A 23,959-nucleotide genomic window follows, 5' to 3' on the forward strand; every position below is an offset into this window, starting at 1 on the left:
TTGTGATTTTCACGTTACATTTTGAGATTGAGATCCATCATATTTTCACCCTTTTCTTTATCACAATTATTGTTTCCTATATTTATTTATACTTTTTATTGTGATATGCTCTTGTATGTTTGGTATCCCTAATTGGCAATATATTGGGAATCCATATTAATTCTTCCTTTATACAAGCTGTTTTGCTCATTGTTTTTCTTGATTGGTCTATAACTGCTTACTTCTCAAAATTTTTTTTGATTTCTATGTGATCTTGCATTCTCTTTACTTAGTAATATTTGTTTTGTCAGGAGAGAATTGTATTTTAGGTACTATAATAAATGTTAAGTTTTAATTTTATTTCAATCATCATTTTCATGTCCTATTATTTTGAGAAGATCCTTTTTTCTTTCTCTAAAGAGTGCCCCAACCAAGGCATATTTGTCTTTATTTCTCCTATAATTTTTTGCCCTTTGCAAAAAGTTTTTTTTCTTATATATGTGTACTGCACAAAATCCCCGGGGCGCACTACCAACCTAGAGTCATCTAATAACGATAGACCTTAATGTTGGTAATTCTATATTTCTAATATTGTGATCTACTAATTATCATTTATCACTCTAATCTGTGAACCAGTGCGGACTCCAATCATCTCTCTTGTTTACCATACCAACATATCTAATAGATATACCGGCATTGGCTGTACTTCAAGGCCGACCTTATGTCTGTGAACGACAGCAACTGATGCACTCTCAATATATTGTTCGTCGAACGAACAATATATCAATAAGTATGCACCCAACTTAAGTCAGTGGCTAATGCTATGCACAAGTTGTCAGAGGAGGGAAGGGTATTCATAAAGTGATAGCCAGTGAACATTTATTTCGCCTGGAGAAAAATGATAGTGGAGTACATCATGTATCTATCCCGCTATAGGATAGATTTCCATTGCGGTCACTGTGGTCATATACTGTTCTTGACCGAAGTGGAAATGTCGCCTATAGATGGGCAACAATCTTGTGAGATTACACATTACATGCAGAGAGTGCAGCATAGAGGTGTGTTTAAGATGGGCAGGAAAGCTTGATGAATTGATGAGATATCTGCAAGTTATGTGAGCATGCAGAAAATGAGGATCTTTAAAGCCCTACCTTCCTCCTTACTGGAGAAGCTGCTCTGCTGAATTGATAAGAATAGGGAGAGATTAAAGTAACAAGCTCGACTTTGGTTTAGATGTTCCACTGGCACCCAAATTTTAGCTTTGAGCAGAACGTTTTTACAGGTATAGCCCCTCGATGTGTAAATCTAGAGACTTCAACCTAGTGCAGAGGCACAGAACCCTCCTTTGTGTTATTGCTAGGCCTCTTGCTGCTGTTTTTAGCTATCCCGCCCTGTCTCTAGAGATCCGTCACTGAAAGTCGACTGCTTCAAAGGTTAAATCTCTCACTGCTGAGCCCATAGTAAACGTTTTGTTCTGCCTTTTCATTATTCAGGATCTTGGTAATCTGTGTGTATGCAGAGTAATTCGCTGTTTCTCTGTTTTATGTGTATTGGGCTATGTGTGGTTTCTCTATGGTCATTGCTGCCTTGTTACTGAAAGTTGATAAATTTATTTAGACAGGAGAACAAGGGTTGCATTGAAACTATTTTCAGAATTAAGTGTGCCTCTGCCTGTTTTGATGAAACAGTTGGACATTCTGAGTTTATGAACTATTATCCTTCCCTCCCCAAGCTCTCTAATTGCTGGCTTTCTGTAGACATGACCTTGGGCAGATGATTGTATGTCAGGTTATGCTTGATTCAGGGGGTGATTGTGCAGGGATAGTTTGGCTTTCAGTGCTGCTGACTAGCTGTCCAGAAGGGTCTGGTACGGAATGCTGGTTCTCTGGATCCCGGCGCTCAGAATCCCGAAGCTGGTATCTCGTCAGGGTTAGGATACAGACACCTATCGGCAAGTATCCTAACCCTCCCTTCCCGCATCCTAAACCTTACCTCTCCCTCTAGTGCCTAACCATCCCCCCTAATCCCACTACTTTGTGTCGGGATTCTGATGCCGGCATTCTGAGCGCCGACAGCCGGGATGTCAACTACATACTGTCTTGAATCTAGATATGTGGAACAGAAAACTGCATTTACTAGAGCAAAATGTGCATCTGCTGTTTTCTTGTTACTTTTGAGCTAGTGAATTTACTTTTCACGTTATTAGTTTTGGCTTTGTTACTAATAGATTTCTTCCATAGCCACTATCCTTAGAGGTATGGATAAAATATTGTGCTCACGATAAAGTTCTCCATGTAGATCTTCCGTGATGGTATCCCCCTCTCTGTGCTTTGTTTAACCTTCTAGGTAAATGTTTAAAGGAGAATGAACATGAGCACCCTGCAAAACAGATTGTTAATGCTGCACTTTAAAAAAAATAAAAATAAAAATTGTGTCACACTATGGACCCCATGTATAATACACTGAGTAGACAAAAGTGATTGGACAGCCCCGTGCAAGCGAGATGCATACCATTGCTCACAAGTTCCAAATAGCCACTAATTTGGTGCTTTCGACAAGAACACTTCGTAGGGAGACCCATGCACTTGCAGTTCTCCGGAAACAATTAATGTTTTTTTTTTTATCAGCACAACAATAATTCCAGGGCGGCGCTGGACTGGTATATAGAAAATTCGGTTACCCAGATGGACTGGCCAGCTCAGAGTGCAGATCTTAACCCCATTGAGAACCTCTGTGACGAATTGGAGCTACTGGTGCGTTCTAGGCTGATTCAACCTTTTTCAGTGTCACAGTTGGTCACTGTACTTAAGGCGGAAAGACAAAACGTACCGCCTGCTGTTGTCCAGGAACTTGCGGACAGTTTGCCAAGAAGGGTGTCTGCAGTAATCCCTGCCCGTGGTGGACCTACAAAGTACTGATGTCAATAAAATCTTGTTGATCTGTTTGCTGTCCAATTACTTTTGTCTACATAGTGTACTTATAGAGTCTTACTGGATCATTCCATGGTAACTCATGTTAGAAAGTGACGTAGCAAGTATATGCATGGCTATCAATAGCAAAAGGTATTTATTTGAAATGATTTTCTCAGTAAATAAAATAAAGACCGGTTATGCTTTAGAAAACTGTATACAGGAATTGCTAATTGTTTGCTATTTCACTTTGTAATGTGAGTCACCACAGAATGACCCTACTGCTTTAACCATTCAAGTTCTATTATTACCATTTAAAAAAAAAAAAAATGGCGCTTCAGTATTGATACAATATGGATCTTTTGTATAATATATGCTGACACCATAAAAATGGCATCCTTTGTTCCAGATATTTTGTTTTCTCCCATTGAGCAGAAGACAAAGAAAAGTACTTACCAATGGAAAGGCTCTGCTCTTAATTTGAAAACTGCTCCCAGGTAGGGTGAAAAATTATCTTTCCACGGACACCCATCACTAGAGCCCAGGGGGGGCTGCTCCGTGTAGCCATTTTCTGGAATGGTTCGTGGCTTCATGGTTCATCTCACAGTACTGAGAGATATGTACTAAGCCTTGGAGAGTGATAAAGTACCAACTAGTCCTCTCCTAACTCACTTAATAGGCTGTGTCTGAAAAAAGAGCTGATTGGTTGGTACTTTATCACTGTCCACTTCATCACTGTCCAAGGCTTAGTGCATCTTGTGTACATTGTTTCATAGGAAAGACTCCCTGTAAAACATAACGTAAGACTCCTAAATTCACCAATTGTAAAGCAACTTTTTATGTTTTTAAACTCCTTACCCCCCCTCTCTCTTTTTCAAAGCCATGAGTAAAGTGGCTTAAAATAGACTCCAAATACTACAACTGCTGTTGCATAACGCTAGCTATGACCACAGATACCAGCCCCCTCCTCTATGGATACGTGTTGCGTATACTATTCCAGGAGCAATGGCTAATGTTAGTTTATGTAATGTGACTGTCTGCAGACTGTGAGCTGATACTCTGTCTGTGTGCACTAAGAGGTTACAGTGGTTTGCTACTCCTGACCATAGTTGTGTGACTCTTTTTGAAGAGGGTAACTTTTATTTATCCAATGTTCACACACAATGCACGTGTTCAGGTGGTACGTTTGCTTAAAGGGCCAGTGCTCCTCAGTCTTTGGAGTGTTCACTTAAGCACATTAGTAAACCTTCAGTATTGTGCTCCACTGACACCTAAAAATTGCCAGTGTGTAACAGACCTGGGGCTAGTGAGGTATGGAGGCGACCGCACTTAATGAGCTAATTATTAGCGTTATAAAAGCTCCACCCTTCTAACCTCTCCTCAGTTTGAACCTAAAAAGCCTAAAGGACAGGTTGAAGAACAACTATAGTCCTCTTATGGCCGGTACACACTAGACGATATGTTGTCTGATCCAGAAAGATCGGATGACATGGCAACGTGTGTACACTCAATGTCGCTGACTATGCGCGCTCCTGCGCATCGTAAGCGATAAAGCCCGTCGGACCTGCATGCAGGACCGACAGGCAACATCGTCAGCAAGGGCCATGCTTCCGAATGCAGCATGGCCCCCGCCATCGCAATGTCGCTCCCAACATTGGCATGTTTGTATGCACTTGCCGATGCCTGGTCCCGTCGCACGATAGGTCGGCTGGGTACACATCGTTAAATGTGTACCCAGCTTTACTCATAGATTCGACCAATGAGGGAGGGATGGAAGTGTCCCCTAGATGGAGTCTTGTTGTTTTGATAACTGAAGCTATTTCATGTAAAAATAAATCATTACTGTAGTTTTTCTCCCTCAGCCTCAATTGGGTGTTGTATATTTTGTTGACATACATACTTTCAGCATTGTGAAGGTCGGCATGTTGACAGTGAAATTTGCTATTAAGTCTAAACTCTAACCCTAAAATTGGCTGTTTACATTGTCAGTGTGGACTTTCTGTACTTTCTGAATGTCGACAAGCTGACAGCATACTCCTCAATCATTCGCTACTTATCACTGTACTGCGTGATGACAGCCAGCAGCAGTACTGCTAATAAGCAGATTACGTGGCCAAAGCCAGATCCCCTGACGAGGATGACTGCTGTGCTAGACTCTTGCAGAGACTTGGGGCTCCATTTACCGTGCAGCACATGTCAAAGCAGCGGCACTTTCAGCCAGTGGATTTAAAGGGACCGTTAACTTTGAATACGGAACACGTCTGGTTTGTATTAAATAAATTAATTTTGGAGAATGCCGCACAGTAAATTTAACCCTCGGTGGATCTGAAAATAGTGGTTTCAGAATTATTGCAGCAGAGAATCCGATAATTAAAACAACATAATCTAAAAATAAAAGGATAAACTTTTTTTTTTTTTTGTTTTGTGGTGTCAAATCTCCATATTCCCACAGAAATTGGACACCGCTTTGGGATCCATGTCTAGATGCTCTGATTTAGAAACATGTTGGCAAAGCCTTTTCGACCTAAAATTTGACTACTGAAGTTTTAACCTCACCCATTTCATTGCTCAATCATCATGTCGACCGCCAGGAGATCGGCAGGAGAATGTCGGCGGCAGTATACTGACGAGATTAAAATGGAGCTTAATACATTTTGTCAGCAATATAACTGTAACCATGCTGGTAAAGCAGCATGTTTACAGCAATACTGCCGACACCGTGAAAATGTTATAGGCTCCATCTTGACAATGGGCTCGATTCTATTGATCGCGAAGTAAATAGTGCCGGGAGGGAGCTCCCGGCTCCATTTAATTCAGCGCACTGGTAAGGATCTCTTCTTGCACCCTTCAAGGGGTGCTCGCAGAAATCCGACAAAAATACAGGCGCGATGCTGCTTTCTACCCTTAGCGCCGGGAAAACAGCATCGTGCCGGGACGTTTAGTCAGAGAAGGCCCGTTCTCGCGACCAAACACCCTGTTTAAGGTGCGAGGGGCGGGAGAACGGGCATTCCCCGATCTAACAGCGCGCAGAATTGAATAGTTCCAGGAGCTCCCTCCCGGCGCTATTTACTTCACGATCAATTGAATCGAGCCCTTTGTCGGTTTACTGCCACCGACATACTCCTGTCAACATAATGACTGTCAATATGCAGAATGCATCCCAAAATGTCTTTACTGTACAGTATGTTAATAGAGATACTGCCAATAACTTTGCCTCTGCTAAGTATACTGTAGCTGCCAAGCTTCCCCCATTAGACAGCCTGGGTATCGGGGAATTGCTTGCACCATAGTAATGCCACTTGAGGATTCTTGGTCCATTTTTCTATTTTTATTGTAAAGTGCTTGTTAATTATAAAATTACAAAGTGTGTGTGTGTGTGTGTGTATGTATATATATATATATATATATATATATATATATATATATATATATATATATATATATATATATATATATAATGACTCTCGTGCTCTCACTTTTATATTGTGGGGGTCAAGAACCCCCACAATATAAGCAGCAAGGGAAAATAGGCGGCACTCAGACTCCAGTATTCAAACAAATCACCCCATGACCGGGGTGTTTATTGGCGTGGTCGACATTTCGAGGAGCGTCTCCCCTTCATCAGGACAAACTGTTTTAATATATAACACTATTGCGCGGCCAGCAGGTCACAGATACACCGGTATATCTGCATTGGCTGTACAGCAGGGCTGACCTGATATGTCTGTGAACGGCGTCTTCTGCACACACGGACAGATGCATTGTGCCAGAGGTTCCCAAACTCCACTGTTACAGTCCAGGTTTTAAGGATATCCATACTTGAGTCCAGATGGTTAAATCAAATTCAAAGGGCTATCCTTAAAATGTGGACTGTAATGGCGGAGTTTCGGAACCTCTACACTATGCAATATTTCATTCGTCAGCTAATTTGAACGACCTCAAATAGTGCACCCGAATTCAGAGATATACGCTAGCCCGATAGTTAGTGCACATCTCCAATGTCGTCTTCTCTGCATGTGCACAGGACCTGTTCTGCGCATGTGCAGAACGGGTCCTGCGGTAGCACACGGAGTTTCCCCAAGCCTCTGCCTATTGGGGGGGCAGAATAGATGGGGGGGGGGTCACCCTGTGGCCCTCTGGCAGTGCTGAGACCAGGGTCTGCATGGCCACGCAAGCCGCTAGGACCCAGTCGGGCTGCGGCAAGCTTCAGCTACCGCAGCCTGGACAAAGGGACAACAATCGTGACTGACAGGTTGAGATTGTTCCATTGGTAATCCCAGGCTGCGACCTCAGTTGCTGCAAAGTGGTGTCTATTTCCTAAAGACGCCACCTGCTGCATTTCCATTTGAGATGGATGGAATTGCAAAGACTCTTGTGTGCGGCTCTGAAATGCCGTCCATCTCTTAATCAGGCCAGGTGTGTACCCAGTCTGAAGCACCCATCCACTAGACAACAGGCAAAAGACTGCACGATTTCGACATTGTAATTGTGCGGTCGTTTGTCTGTGATGTGCCTACACTGAGCGAGCAGTTGTTCAGTGACGGCACATCAATCATCTGCAAACATGTTGAACCTGACGATATTGTCAGGTTGTACAACATATTTATACAATGATAATGTCTAAACGACCAACGATTTTCTAATGATATTGTTCAATTGCTCAATTTAATCGTCTAGTGGATGTGTGCCTTAAGGCTTCATCTTAGCGAATATTTCTAGTAGCCGCTAAAGTGAGAAAGCTTTTGTGTGCAACTGCACACAAGAAGCACGACTTTTACACAATGTATTACCATAACGCCAGTCTTGATACGATTATCTGTTTTAAGACGTTAAGTAGTCTACTTGGGGCCATATTCAATTTGGAGCGAAAAGCCGTTGGTGATATCATTTACGCCGTTTTCACTTTTCCCCTTTTCAATTTCAAAGACTTTTCGCAGGTGCGAAAAGTCTTTGCAAAAATCCAGGGAAAAGTTTTCACCATAGAATAGGTGGCGCAAAAAAGTGCAGAATTGGGGTTTTTGGGAAACAAACAAACAAAAAAAAAACAAAAAAAGCGGCTGCACCCCTTGGACTGACCCTCAAAGGTATTCAGTGTCCCAAAAAAAATGAAAGTTCCACAGGACACCCCAGAAAATTTACTTTAGTTTTGGGGGCGAAAAAAAAGTTTGGGGAAAAGTTTTTAAACTAGCGAAATAGACTGTGTGCGGGTGGGGGGGGGGGGGGGAGGTCCACAACTATGCCCCAGGTTTTTTTTTTTTTTTTTTAATTGCAGTTAGTTGCGGCAGGTGGATTTTTAACTATTTAAAAGTTCACTTTAGGGACTTAAAAATCTGCTTGCACCCTTTTTCATGTACCCCAAATTTGATGGGACTAGTTATTTTTCCCCAAAAATGTGACTAGATGCTATTCTTCACCACCTATTGAGACAGTTTAAATATCCCAAATGCCTTTAGCAGGGCTTTTCGGGGGTACCCCATGTCAGTGCATCTCTTGGGGGGTGACAGGCTGATTTACCCAAAAATGACAGAACTTTTCGCTAATTACCTTTTCGTCGGGTCCCGTTTTCGCCTATTTTAAATTGGATACGCGGGCACGCGCTCCGATGACGGCGAAAAGTCCGGCAACTGACCTTTTGCCTCAAATTGAATATGGCCCTTAGTGTTACCTGTAGAACCAAGGCCATGTTCTAGGGATCTCCTAAGAATCTGCAAAAAAAGAACTTTGAAATGCAATAATTTTAAACTTTTTTGCGATTAACCACTAAGTTGTTTACATAGAGGCTCATTTAGTGTTGAATGCCTGAGTCAAAAGCTCAGATGTAAGTTGCACGGTGCAAAAAAAATGCATTTATTTTCAGTTGTGCGTAGCTTGCAATACCTTCCAGTAGGGTTAACCTTTTAAAGACACTATTCATCCTCATCACGATGGCATTAAAATAAAAAAATATAATATTCTTAATTTTATTTTATTTTTTACATTTAAAAGGAAAAATTTTATGTCACAGGTGGTATTTGAACCCAAAAAATGGCTATACACATAGGTTGCAACAATGCTTCTCTTTACATGTAGAATGGTGTTAACCTGTGTTGCAATCGTGGCACCTACAAATGACTAACTACAATGGAACTGGACTGCCAGTCATTCCTGTGCACACCTGGTCAAGATCCCCAGGGCACCAATGCGTGCTGTAACAAGCCAGCTCAACGCCCTCCCTTTACATCACTGTCACTCAAACACATTTATTGTTCCTGAAATGGATAACTGACAATATTTAAATTGCCTTATCTAGCCAGAAGGACAACATTCCTCAGATTAGGCTTTGTGAACATCTTTTTAATGTTATTCTAAAACTAGCTATTGCCCGCTGTTTCACCCATGATGAAATCGTTTCTGCCAACATTTATATTATTTAAGGTGTTATAGTTGTATTGCTTGCATTGGGGACCTGTCACAGGTCCTTCACCATCACTCACACCAATGTCACTGTGTGCCCTGTGCACGGACTGCTATGTAGCCTCCTATTCACCTACCACTCACACTAATGTCACTGTGTGCCCTGTGCACAGACTGCTATGTAACCTATCCTATTCATCCACCACTCACACCAATGTCACTGTGTGCCCTGTGCACATACTGCTATGTAGCCTCCTATTCATCCACCACTCACACCAATGTCACTTGTGCCCTGTGCACAGACTGCTATGTAGCCTCCTATTCATCAACCACTCACCAATGTCACTGTGTGCCCTGTGCACAGACTGCTGTGTAACCTATCCTATTCACCCACCACTCACACCAATGTCACTGTGTGCCCTGTGCACAGACTGCTATGTAGCCTATCCTATTCACCTACCACTCACACTAATGTCACTGTGTGCCCTGTGCACAGACTGCTATGTAGCCTATCCTATTCACCTACCACTCACACTAATGTCACTGTGTGCCCTGTGCACAGACTGCTATGTAGCCTCCTATTCACCCACCACTCACACCAATGTCACTGTGTGCCCTGTGCACAGACTGCTATGTAGCCTCCTATTCATCAACCACTCACACCAATGTCACTGTGTGCCCTGTGCAGAGACTGCTATGTAGCCTCCTATTCCAGTGACTGCAGGCCCAAAATCCTCTCTCCCCACACCTCTCTACGGCCTCGCGTATGGTGCCACACCTATCTCTTGTATTGATGATGTCAATATATGTAATTTTTGTTATTGCTCAGTTTTAACTTGACGGGTCGAGCTGAAACATAGTGCAGGTTATTTCTAGGAGTTTCCACTACAAAATGATGCAGTTTTCATGGAAATCGGTTCAGTAGTTTTTGTGCCAATTTTGAACATACAGACACAACTTTCTTATTTATATATTAGTATAGAGAAGTCAATAGATTCAGTGTACTAAACTGAAAAATGATCTTGGTATGTCTTACCACAGATTAGTGCCTCTACCATAGGAAAAACAATGGTGTTTGCACTTGCATGTAGGTAAGTGAAGCAATTAGACTCTTGTAGGTAATGAATGTTTGAGACCAGGTGATGTACGTTCGAGAACAATTGCTCTAATGCGTAATAAATGTCATATAAGGGAGGTATGTAGTAAATGTACACTATAGATTGTCATTACACTGAATAGAATAGCTTTTTAACACTGGATTCTTTATGAAAAGTGACTGACTGGTGTAAGTGTCATTAATGTTAGAATGTTTTTCTAGCGTTCAAACATGGCAATCAGAAGCAAACTAGAATTTAGTAACCTACTTTTAAATGTATTTTCACACTAAAGTGTATGTAAAACGCATGAAAGTTGGCATGATATTACCACATACCCATTGACATTACTTGTATTACCGGGAAGTTTGCAGTGATTTCTGAATTGCAAGCAAAACTCTTATGAGCATATGTACAAATGATTAACATGTGACGGTGTTGGAACTTCTCTATTTATATGTGTTATTATTAGCTCTATCCTATACGGAGATTTTGTATATTTTTAACTTGAGACTTTTTATATTGTGAGTAACTTTTCCTGACACAAATTATAGCTTTCCCGTTAGGCTACCCGATTTCAAAAGGGTAGAATGCACCCTGCCCCTTCTTACAGCGCCCCGCTAAAACAGCCTGGGTGTGCCGTCCCCACACGCGGACCCGCAGTATCTGTGGATAGATGCCGGACGCATGCATCAATTAATGATGCCTGTGTTTGTAAGGGTTGGTTACAGGGTTAGAATACTGACACCTGTCGGTAAGTATTCTAACCCTACCCCTAAACCTAACCTTTCCCCTCCCCTAGTGCCTAACCCTAACCCCACTACTTACCGCCGGGATTTTGACTGGTGTTGGGATTCCGGTGACAGCATTTTGAGCGCCTGCATCCCAGCTGTCGGGGATAGTACATCGGGAGTGTCATTCTTACGGCTGTATTCAATTCGAAAAGTGCCATTTGACTAAAAGTTTCTGCAGATTATGACTTTCCGCGTGTTTTCAAAGCATCTCCATATTCCATTCCAGGACGTTTTCACCTTAGCGAAACCACCCAGAACCCTTGGGACAGTCCCCCAAAAGACAAATCTGAGGTGTGTGGTTTTTTTTTTTGTTTTTTTTTTCCAGTACACCCCAAAAAAGTACTTTTATTTTGTGGGATAAAAAATGGGGGGACAAGCATAAAAACTTGCGAAATAGACTTCTTGGGGGGGGTCTGCCTAGATGGGTCAGGTGTTTTTAGGATCGCAGGTGCATGTCGTAGGTGCGTTTTTTTACATTTTTTTAAAAGTTCACTTTAGAGACACAAAATTCTGCTTGCACACATTTAGTACCCCAAATTTGACTGGACTACTTATTTTCACCAAAATATACTGCTTTATGCCATTCTTCACCACTTTTGCAAAGACTAATAAGAAGCCATTTAAACAACTTAAGTACCCCAAACACTTTTTTTAGGGCTATTAGTACACATCTACATTGATTCCCTATGTTAGTGCATCTTTTTTTGGGGTACAGACTGATTTCCCCAATTCTGAGAGTACGTTCCGCCTGTTAAGCATTTGCCATTTTCGTGCGGTTTTGAATTGAATAGGGTGAAAAGCGTTGACACGCCCGATTAGTTTTCGCGTCTGAAACTGGCGACGTAGGCGGAAAGTCAGACAAGCAAAACCTTTCCGCCTCTAATTGAATACGGCCCTTAATGCCTTTAATTCTCCAGAAGACATTAGTCTCTGTGAGGTCACATGCTCTTGGTCCTTCCAGCAGCACAAAGGAACTGCGTCTATAAACAGTTTGTTGGCACTGGGGTAAAAGCTACAAGTGAGTGTACAGGCATCACTATGTAAACAGTTGATCTCCGCATGTCCCCTAAGGACAGGCCAGCAAAAATCCACAAGCAGTTTACCTGTGGTCAGTGGTGAGAACATTAACTATTCATTGTTTTATTATACAGTCTTTATGCTGTTAAGTCTGATCTTCTGCTTTCTGTAATATGCTGTAAATGGCATTTTCATACCCATCTCATTATAATTAACTGTTCTTTAACTGGGTCTTTCTTTAACTTTCTTTTTTAATATTGCAAGAGTACCTTCTGACAAGTTTTGCGATTGTGCTATCTGTCTGGTGGCTCACAGGAATGATTGTACTTCCAGCTTTCCAGAAAAACTACAGAACGTTAAATGACTTTACTTTTTTCATTTATATTTGGCCTGCAACTGCAATTACAATGTAAATGTATCCGTCTTTATTAAAGCAATAGTCCAGTTTGGTGGCATTTTATTTAATGACATGCAGGTATCAAAAATGGTCCTTTAACAGTATAGAGTATATTTGATATGCCATAATTGACCACTTGATGTAGGTTCTGTACTTTTAGACAGGGGTCTGTGCTTTAAAAATATTGTGCCTTCTTGATCTCTCTTTAACAATACATACATAAACACAGGTGTGTATTGGTATGTTTTTTTTTTTTTTAAGTTGTTGGATACTATGCTAAAACATCTATTCATTCACTTGGGATGTAGTCAGGAAGCCGACGGTCTAAATGCCGACTGCCGGCTTCCCGACTGTCTAATCCCGGCAAGGTACTAATGACGGGCGTCGAAATCCCGACGCCTGTCATTAGACCTACGCTGGGAGACTGATGCCCGGCATACCGAACGAAGGTAAGCTGGGCGCGAACAGCCGCGGGGGGGAGGGTTAGGTTTTAGGGCTCCCGGGGGAACTTAGGGCTAGACACCCCCCCCTCGGGAGACTTAGGGTCAGGATATGGGGCAGGGGAGGGTTAGGTTTAGACACTCAGATGGAGGTTATGGTTAGGCACTAGGGTGGTGGGAGGTTAGGGTTAGGCACCCCTAAAGAATGGTTGGGGGCTGGGGGGGAGTAGGGATAGTAGCACTTACCTTAATTAGCAATCGGAATCTTCACCCCTGCCAGGCTACCATGCGGCCGGCGGTAATACCTACTATACCCATTCACTTGTATGGTGCTGAAAATAAGTAAATAAAAAAAATTCACAAATGCCTTTTAAAATAAGGACCACCTCATTTCCATTTCTGGGACTGGTGATTGGAAAAGAGGCTTATTGCGTTTTTAAAGAGTGAAATGTCTGTATACTATAAACCTTTAAAATAAATAAAAAATAATCGAAGTAAAAAAAAAAAAAAAAAAAGTTGAATAATCTTCTATTCTAAGTTCTCATTCAGTTGTGGAGTCGGAGTATCTAAAATGTAAAGTCCACAATAGGAGATTGTAGAATTTTTTATTTTTATTTTCAAACTCCTCCTTTTACATGCTCAGTTCACTCTTATAGGGAGCCGTTTTACCCTAGTACTGAGACTATGGAGTCCTTGCACTTAGAGGGGAAGTGACACTGCAATGACTCGTGAATGTCGGCATATCACCCCGACCTCACGGATTGTAGAACAGAAATCTGTGAGTCTGGGGCTACCATAAGTGCAGTATACGTCTGCGCTTACTCGCGCCATGTGATGACTCGCAGTTAATTGAATTGCCCCCTGTGTGCATTCTGAGAGCTTATTAAATGGGCTGTGCCTCGGAACAACACAGTAGTATAGGCAAATGGATCTGTATACACCCATGCATTCCTGCAAGTGTGCACTTCACGTCCATGCCTGCATCATTCAGTAGCCTATAATACTTAGTACAATACAATGGTGTTCTATGAGCAGCCTACTTATGCAGCGCAACATGCTGTAAAGCAGCTTTCAGATGCGATAATGTAATAACTACGCTCTGCTATAGTGATGACAGTGTAAGTTTTCATCTATGCTTTAACTAGTGCTTCCTAACACCTGTGTACAGGTCCTAATATACCCACCTTGCAGTTTTTTTACTGTAACTCAGTTACTTTTGTTCTATAAACGTGCTGATAAGGGTGTGTGTTTCCTAACTATGATGAATTTACCTACATTGCTAAATAGTGGAGTTGATAGTAAGTTTCAGCAGAAATGTATGTTTCGGACACAATACCCTATTTGATACCTGACAAAGTGCATTTTCATATAGAATGTAGTGTTATATACAGCATGAAATGCTCCCGTAAGCAATAGGCTTGAACTCATTATGATTTCATTATGAAATATGAATATCACATCTGTGTGAACCCGCCATCCAGGACATAGACTGCTCGTAGCTCTGTTTGGTTATCTTTCTCTTGTGCGAGCTGGAGAAAACCTGCTTATGTTCATCTTTTCATTCTAACCTGTTTACTTTGGACAGACTGACCACTGGCTGAGCCTATTTATAATACTGTCCTTTTGACCTGTCCCTGGAGACCCACAGTGAGGAATGAGTGTGCCAAAATAAATATTTATAGGTCCTGTGGCTGTGCCTTTTGTTACATGGTAAACATGTGGAGCATCTCATAAACTGATTGGATCCATGGTCTTCAGTTTTGTTGTTGTAGCCTTTCGTTGGAAAGGTAATAGATTATCTGCTTTGTAACATTTAAATTGTGTAGTAAGTTGCCTGATAGCGGGCATAGTGCTTTATTCTACAGCAGTGGTTCCCAAACTGGGTGCCTCGTGTTGGTGGTCCAGTACCAAATAAAATTATTTTTTGTCAGTGTGATAGGCAAAACCAGTGCCAATGGCTGACAGTCAAAAAATATGTGGACAAAAAGAAGCACTGCCCTGTCAACCACCACATAAGGGAACCGAAGGGTGACCTATAAGCACAAACTACTACTTTTCATTTTTGCTGGATTTCTCAATAAGAAACTTAGCGCAGGGGTGCCATGGAAAAAATGCTGATACTCTAGGGCGCCATGATATGGAAAAGTTAGGGAACCACTGTGCTCCAGGCTAGCCTACTGTATAGTGTGCAGTGGTTTGCTAGTGGTGTAAGGGAGTGTAAACGGTATCTGGACCTTTTCTTACACATGCATAGTGCAATAATAATTTAATGCTAAAGTGATGGACCCTATCTAGCTGAATGATAGCGGTTTTCTTCAGTTGTTCAAGCTTCTATTAACTTACAAGCAGGAAGCTTGCTGATCATTCTCCACCAGCACAACCATATATCAAATGTTTAGTGCTCCTGAAAGTTCTGCAGCAAGTTTACAGTAAGCTGAAATGAGTCTTAAAACCCTCCACTGTAAACAGTGCAGTCATTAGGCTTAAGGTTTACTAAAGGTCGTCTTAAAGGAGACCTGTGAATTTCCCCAGCCAGTTTTGGATCTGGATCTTCATCTTGGGAGTTGTGTGTAGCGTCGGTTCCTTTTTAACATCTAAAGTGTGTTGTTTTTATTGTTCGGTCTGTGTTCTAAGCACTGAGGGAAATGATGGAATCTGATTGTTAGCGATAGGTAACGGGGTACTATCTATTATACATGCCTCTGCACAACTAATAGTACATTCTATGGAGGCTTTAAATACTCACATGAAACTGGGAGGAAGTACAGAATGAGCGGCTATAGCCCATGTTTGTGGGACTGTCACCTGTTGATTATGTAATATAGTGTCTGTTTAATGTTTTTATACCAGTATTTATGTATATGGACCTCCATCTTTGGGATTTAATGAACTCTGGCATACTGTATTCATCTGCTCTTGTTTTACATTACAGAAAGTCAGCTCACTCAACTTCAGCTTTCTAATATTATCTTGTACAGATGCTTATATATGCACGTGTGTAAATAAATATATATTATATATACACTACCGTTCAAAAGTTTGGGGTCACTTAGTGCTTTTTCTTTCAAAAATAAGGAAATTTCTGTTTTGTTTTTTGTTTTTCAATGAAGACAACATCAGAAATACACTTTATACATTGTTAATGCGGTAAATGACTATACGAACTGCAAACGTCTGGTTTTTAAAGGAATATCTACATAGGTGTATAGAGGCCTATTTCCAGCAACCATAACTCCAGTGTTCTAATGGTACATTGTGTTTGCTAAGCGCGTTAAAGACTAATGGATAATTAGAAAACGCTTGTGCAATTATGTTAGCACAGCTGAAAACGGGTTTGCTCATTAAAGAAGCTATAAAACTGGCCTTCCTTTGAGCTAGTTGAGTATCTAGAGCATCACATTTGTGGGTTTGATTATACTCTCTAAATGACCAGAAAAAGAGAACTTTCATGTGAAACTCGACAGTCTATTCTTGTTCTTAGAAATGAAGTCTATTCCATGCAAGAAATTGCCAAGAAACTGAACAATTCCTACAACTGTGACTGTGAGACTGATGTGATTGACTAAATCTTATTTGTAAAATGCTGCATAGTATGTGTGCACTATATAAACAATAGTTTATAATAATTACCATGGTGGCCCATCCCGTAGCCAAAGACCCAGGGGCTGACCGCAACTAATTCTCTCAAGCCAGGTTGACAATTTGGATCCGGAAGAAGGGTTGTGGGTGTAATGACCTTTTGGAAAGCTGTTAAGAGATTTCTCCTCCTTCTCACACCCTTCCTAAGCAGCCATTTGATGTTGGTTAACTAAGGGGGCAATTCGATTCAGTGGGAGTTGAATAGAGCCGGGAGGTAGCTCCCAGAGCTATTCAATTGACCGCGCTGTTAGTACGACTTCTTGTTGCACCCACCTGAGAGTGCAAGGAGAAATTACTGAAGTGCCAGGCGTGAGGCTGTTTTCCGGCTTAGCATGGTGCTAACAGCCTCGCAGCTGGCACTTCAGACAGAGAATGCCGGTTCTTGCGACTAAACACCCAGGTTAAGTTGTGAGAACCGGCATTCTCTAACTTAACTTGTAAGTGTCGCGCTAAACAGCGCAGTGAATTGAATAGCTCCAGAACCAACTTTCCGGCACTATTCAACTCCTGCCGAATTGAATCGCCCCCTAAATTACAGACCCAGCAAAGAATTAAATGTTTGGTTACCTTCTAATTCAAAACTAAAAACCACCAATGACCTGTAAGTGTGTTTGACATGGAATCAGTATGATTTACCGCCAGCCGCATGGCCGGCGGTACTAATCCCGACGGCCGCAGCCCAGCAGGGGTGAAGATCCCGATTTGTTCTTTCTGGTAAGTATCGCTAACCTAATTCCCTACCCTAACCCTCCTTTAGGGGTGCCTAACCCTAACCTCCTCCCGGGGGTGCCTAACCCTAAGTCGTGGCTTTCCGCACCCGGCTTATCTTCGATCAGTATGCCGGGTGTCGGCCTCCCAGCATAGGTCTAATGACAGGCGTCGGGATCTCGACACCTGTCATTAGTACCTTGCCGGGATTAAACAGTCGGGAAGCCGGCGGTCGGGATTTCGGACGTCGACTTCCCGACTGCTTCTCGTTTGACATGCATTGGATAATGAATACTCATACACTCATTCAGATGATTGCACTTCACTTACCTCACTGTGTTTGCTTGCGATGAAGCAAAGAATGGAGCACTTGTCACCCCCAAAACTGATAACAAAAGGTTCTCAAACCCAAGTATAAATGATGTTGAGTATGAAACCCATAGGCAAACGCAGAGGGGGTTTCTGGATGCCTGGAAACCCCCCTCCCCAGCCCATAACCACAATAGAAATTGTAATATAATAGAATTTTATTAGTGCTGCATGTTCTTCTCAGTATCACAAATGAAATAAATAGCACCCCATGTTGATCTTTTAACATGTCAGTCAGTATTAAATACACCTGTGCACCAACCAGGAGATCTGGAAAACATGCACGGTTAGGGGAGCAATGCGATAGACCATCAGTAGGGTTAATTATTAATACTGTATAATACACTATTTAGTGCATAAGAAGACCAGTATGTACATATATGCCCAGTGCAGTTCTAGGTTCTTCTGCTGCACCCCCAGACTCCCGGACTTGCTCCAATGCTCTGGAATGGTGCCCACATCTGAAATGAATACATTTAGCTCAGACAGGATGGCCCTACTGCGACATTTAATGCTTACAGTGATCGCTGGATATGCTGGAACTATGATGCATATTACACTTTGTATGACTCATATTAAAGATGTTTAAGTACTAATTATGCCCTCTTCATGGGCTGGCCACACTCATCAAACATTTGGAAACCCCCCCTCTAATAATCCTGCGTTTGCCACTGAAACCCAAGTATGAATGATGTTAGAGACGGTGGGTTCCAGTATCATCCCTTTTAACATGAGTTCATTTAACATTAAAAAGGTTATTCGACAAGTCTTTACAAGTTGCTACCAGGTTTATTACATATGATTTTCCCATCCTATTCTCTGTGTTGGATTAAACAAACTCACATTTCAGGTTATTCAAGCAGCTGAAGGCATCTAGCAACATTGGAAGCAATCCTCACCACCTCCCATGGCTGCAGATAAAAATAGAATATGGCTTATAATAATAATGGAATGAATAACCCATTATCATCATGACAAATTATTTTAAATGTTGGGATCCTTGCTTTACTCACAATGCTGGCTCCAGAAAAACATGATACAGTTGTGTCCTCAAGCATCTGGCTTCAGTATGCCACGTGGCACAAGTGAACCGCCAGGTCCTATGCAGCTCTGCTAGTGCCGGATGTCGTCTTCTTTTTTTTAGCTGCTTTTGTGCCGAAAATGCGCCCTAGTTGATATGTGACACTTGTATATCTGTGTGCGACTGAGTCTGTAAACAAAACACAATGGAACTTGGCGTTGGAAAAAGTTGCGGCTGCTGCATCATGGTGCTTTGTATATAGATTCAGAGACTGTCACACACAGATTTACAAGTGTCTCATATTAAATTAATTAGCATAATTTCGTGGTGTGTCCAAGATGCATTTTAGGGCAAAAAAGATTCCTACCGCTAACAGAGTTGCATGCGACCTAGTGTGCACCAAGAGGGGCTGTTTATAGCTTCATTGGATGATTTTATTTAAAGCTGTATTTTTCCTTGTTGGGTTCCTTGAATTTTTGGAAAACCTCACTCTCCACTTCCCCCAACCCCTCTCTCCAGGTACATCTTAATGTGTACCTAACTAATAGATCAGCTTTGTAATGGTCTACTGGCAGGCTACATTTGTTCACACAATTCTTGAGAAAAATCAGATCTTAAATTGGCCCCTTACCTCTGTGTTCAGGGTGATAGTGACTGGTAGATGACTGCTCAGCCTGGATGTACCAACACTGTTCTCTGTCTTCTGATGTGGCTGCATTTGCTATCACCTCTACAGTTCCTGTACATGCCAGGTGTTAATAGGCTAATGGTGGCTGACTGTTGGAGGGGGGAAGGGGTGGGGAGAGGGGTGCGACTTGCCAGTTACAGTGCATCCAGAAAGTATTCACAGCGCTTCACTTTTTCCACATTTTGTTATGTTACAGACTTATTCCAAAATGGAATAAGTTAATTTTTGTCCTCATAATTTTACACACAATAACCCATAATGACAATGTGTAAACATATTTTTTTTTTTTTTTAGATTTTTGCAAATTTAATAAAAAATAATAAAAAAACTAAGAAATCATTCAGCTTGGCACACTTATATTTGGTAGGTTTCGCCCATTCCTCTATGCAGCACCTCTTAAGCTCCATCAGGTTGGATGGGAAGCGTCGGTGCACAGCCATTTCCAGATCTCTCCAGAGATGTTCAATTGGATTCAAGGCTGGGCTCTGGCTGGGTCACTCAAGGACATTCACAGAGTTGTCCTGAAGCCACTCCTTTTACATCTTGGCTGTGTGCTTAGTGTCGTTGTCCTGCTGAAAAATGAACCGTCGCCCCAGTCTGAGGTCAAGAGCGCTCTGGAGCAGGTTTTCATCCAGTACATTCCTGCATTCATCTTTCCCTCTATTCTATGCTTCACTGTAGGGATGGTATTGGCCTGGTGATGAGCGGTGCTTGGTTCCCTCCAAACATAACACCTGGCATTCACACCAAAGAGTTCAAGCTTTTTCTCATCAGACCAGAGAATTTTGTTTCTAATGGTCTGAGAGTCCTTCAGGTGCATTTTGGCACCAGGCGGGTTGCTATGTGCTTTTAACCTTGGAGTGGCTTCTGTCTGGCCACTCTACCATACAGGCCTGATTGGTGGATTGCTGCAGAGTTGGTTGTCCTTCTGGAAGGTTCTCCTCTCTCCACAGAGGAATGCTGTAGCTCTGACAGCTTGACCATCAGGTTCTTGGTCACCTCCCTGACTTGGCCCCTTCTCCCCTGATTGCTCAGTTTAGACGGCCGTCAACTCTAGGAAGAGACCTGGTGGTTCCGAACTTCTTCCATTTACAGATGATGGAGACCACTATGCTCATTGGGACCTTCAAAGCAGCAGATATTTTTCTGTACCATTCCCCAGATTTGCGCCTCGTGACAATCTTGTCTCGGAGGTCTACAGACAATTCCTTGGACTTCATGCTTGGTTTGTGCTCTGACATGCACTGTCAAATGTGGGACCTTATATAGACAGGTATATGCCTTTCAAAATCCTATCCAATCAACTGAATTTACCACAGGTGGACTCCCAATTAAGCTGTAGGAATATCTCAAGGATGACCAGTGGAAATGGGATGCACCTGAGCTCAATTTTGAGCTCCATGGCAAAGGCTGTGAATACTTATGTGCATGTGATTTCTTAGTTTTGCTTATTTGTTTTTTGTTTTTACATTAAATTTCCTAAAATCTCAAAAGAACTTTTTACACGTTGTCATTATGGGGTATTGTGTGTAGAATTTTGAAGACAAAAATGTATTTCTTCCATTTTGGAATAAGGCTGTAACATAACAAAATGTGGAAAAAATGAAGAGCTGTGAATACATTCCGGATGCGCTGTACTTACAGTTGGAGGGGTTGTTTTATGCACCAGGAGTCATACAGTTTCTTTGTGCACCAGGGGCATTGCAGTTGGAGAGGGGCTGTAGAGATGAAGGAAAGTTTTGTTCCCCTCAGGGCACAGGTGGAGTTTTGTGGTTCTGTGTGCCATATGCTGATCTGTTGTGAGAAGGAAGGGGGTATAGCTGTCGGGGCCTTGCAGGTTGGAATAAAAAAAATATATTCTTAAATGTCACGTTTTAGGCTACAATTTAGTATGTGAAATCTAGTGAGAAGTTGAAGAAATGCCAACATTTAAGCAAAAAGCAAGAGCGGAAATGCTGTAACTCGATGTAATCCTTCCTGACGTGACAATGATGGGTTGCTGCTTTTTTATTTTATTTAATTAAAAGAATGTGGAATATCTTTTCTCTCTCTCATTTTGCGCATTTAGCCACTGGCATGAGGAGCGACTGCCAAGCGGAAAGTGAGAAGACTGATTCGGAATGCAAGCACTACCCTAGACCATAGGCTACCATTTCTGTTTTGCTTGTTTGTCCTATGCAATATAACTTTGCCAATTAATTCACTGCTGTACCTCTAGTCATTTTTTTTTTTTTTTTCTTTGTTTTGGTTTTTAAGGGAAGGATCTTTGAGATCAAAATAAGCGTATCCTGAACATTAAAGATGTAAAAAAAAAAATTGGGCACATTTTTGTAAACTTGAGTAACCAATTGTTTATCTTGCAGGCCATAATGGAGCATATTCAAGGAGCGTGGGTGCGGATCAGTAATGGGTTTGGTCTGAAGGACTCAGTATTTGATGGTTCTAGTTGCATGTCCCCTACCATTGTGCAACAGTTTGGCTACCAGCGACGAGCATCTGATGATGGAAAACTGGCAGACACCTCAAAAGCGAGCAGTACAATCCGTGTCTACTTACCCAACAAGCAAAGAACTGTAGTAAGTTGTTGGGTTTTTTTTTTTTAGCAGCTTTTATATTTATTGTACTTCCCTTTTGCTTCCAATGTTTTGGAGTATGGATAGTTGGAATTCCCAAAGTTTAATAGATGCATCATTTAGCTGCGTAAGGTCCACGTGGTTGTGCCAATTTACTTTTTGCTTTTATATATATTTATTTACAATGCAATTAAATGCCACATCAGACCTGTTCTCTGGACAATGTAAAATTAGGTTATCTGTGGGACAAGGCAAAGAGACGCTCTCAATATTGTTTTTTTTTTCCAAGCACCATTAGTTTTATCTCCGGATACAAAGAAGATTAAAAAAAAAAAAAGAAACAGGATGCAGAAAATAACATTAAAGAAGAGAAAAATAACAACTAAACAAAGCCTAGATGATTGCATGCCCCTTGGCTGCTGTTTTTGCTACTCAAAGCTCTCCTGAATTGCGATCTAGGCAAAAGAAAAGTCACTTTAGCAGATCGTGTTCAATTTTTTCTAAAATCTCATGTTTTTCTATATACTTGGCTCATATATCAGCGTTAACTGCCTTCATGACAGGTAGCGTTTCACCCGTACTTTTCACTTATATCTCAAACTACCAAAGCAAATTGTACTGGGATATTTCTATTTTAAATGCATTATAAAGATAAAAACAAATAATAAAACCATACCTTTTCCATGATTCGGACCACTCGTATATATTTTTTTCTAATATTTATTGCAACCCCACCTCATCCATATATAGATTATCCTTCTTTTATATAGCATCAACATTTGACAATTTTGTGTACACAAGATCAAATGCTGTTGTAGGACCCTAAACTAATCAAATTCTTGTTTCACTCTTTAACTGGATCCCAGAGCTGTCAACGGGATCCAGTCCTAGATCACCAGCGCCAGAATTTTGACACCTGTCAGAATCCCGGCTCCGGCATCCCAAAGTAGTGGGGATAAGGGTTAGGCACAAGGGGGAGGTTTAGACACTAGGGGGGGGGGGGAGGTTAGGGATAGGAGAATGGCTAGGATACCTACCGACTGGTATCTGTATCCAAACCCTATCGGGATGCCGGCGTCTTGATTTTGACCACTGAAATCCTGAGCACCGGCATCCCGTACCCAACCCCTATCAACTGTTTGGTATTATTTATAGAGGGAGGACTACTTAACCGTCCTTTTCCCCATCCTACATGTGCAACTAGAGTAGTATTATTATTTTATGTCTCCACCAAGTGTCCATAGCATTATGCAGGCAGATGTTAAAATGGTACAAACAATCGAGTATAAAAAGGTTAAACATACAGGGGGAATCAAACAGTGAGCTAATTACACAACTGTAATAAATAGAAGCACTCAATGACCTCAATGACCTAGTGCTTTGGGAAGAGGCAGACAGAAAGGAGCAGAGCTGCTGACTCTGCGGGAGCGCACTAGAAAAGGGGAGATTCAATTAGCCGAGGCTCTTACTGCAGTTTTTTAGCTCCCTGCTTAAGTGCCCAGAGCTGTTTAATTACTGCCCATGGTAAGCCCACGACTAGACCCAAGGGTGCTTTTAACACTGATTTCTGCTCACACCCTCCTGTGGTGCGATCAGAAATCCACATTAACTAGTACTACTGGGGCTAGTTGTGATGATACAGTAGACTGTAATTGCATAGCTCTGGGCACTTACCCCGAGAGCTATGGCTTACTGTGCAAAATAATTGAATATCTCTGAGCACTAAACCCCAGAGCTAAAACACAGCAGTAAGTCCTGCTGCTAAAGCGGCCGCATAGATTGTGCAGTGGTATGATGGGAGCTGCTCGTGAGAGCTTACACTCTATAAGGTATAGGTTTACTAAAGTGAGAGTTTTTTAGAAGTGGAGATGTTGCCCATAGCAACCAATCATATTTTAGCTATTATCTAGAAGGTGCTAGTTAAATGTTAGGTAGAAT

General features: G+C 41.7%; 1 protein-coding gene across 9 annotated transcripts in view; it reads left to right on the plus strand.

The window, feature by feature from the left end:
• Positions 1–23,959, plus strand: part of RAF1 (Raf-1 proto-oncogene, serine/threonine kinase) — a 129,314-nt gene that overhangs the window by 18,695 nt on the left and 86,660 nt on the right. For 7 of the 9 annotated variants that reach the window (XM_088472703.1, XM_088472701.1, XM_088472704.1 and 4 more), the window contains exon 2: positions 21,812–22,024. The exons of 1 other annotated variant lie outside the window; for it this stretch is intronic. In XM_088472703.1, coding sequence (XP_088328829.1) covers positions 21,818–22,024 — 207 coding nt within the window. In that variant the 5' untranslated portion in view covers positions 21,812–21,817. Of the gene's footprint in view, positions 1–21,811; positions 22,025–23,959 lie in introns of those variants that run through there. One more of the 9 variants, XM_088472708.1, reaches the window with a different exon arrangement.

The sequence above is a fragment of the Taudactylus pleione genome, unplaced genomic scaffold (genome assembly GCF_031769625.1).
Source record: "Taudactylus pleione unplaced genomic scaffold, aTauple2 ptg000128l, whole genome shotgun sequence".
Classification (NCBI taxonomy): Eukaryota; Metazoa; Chordata; class Amphibia; order Anura; family Myobatrachidae; genus Taudactylus; species Taudactylus pleione.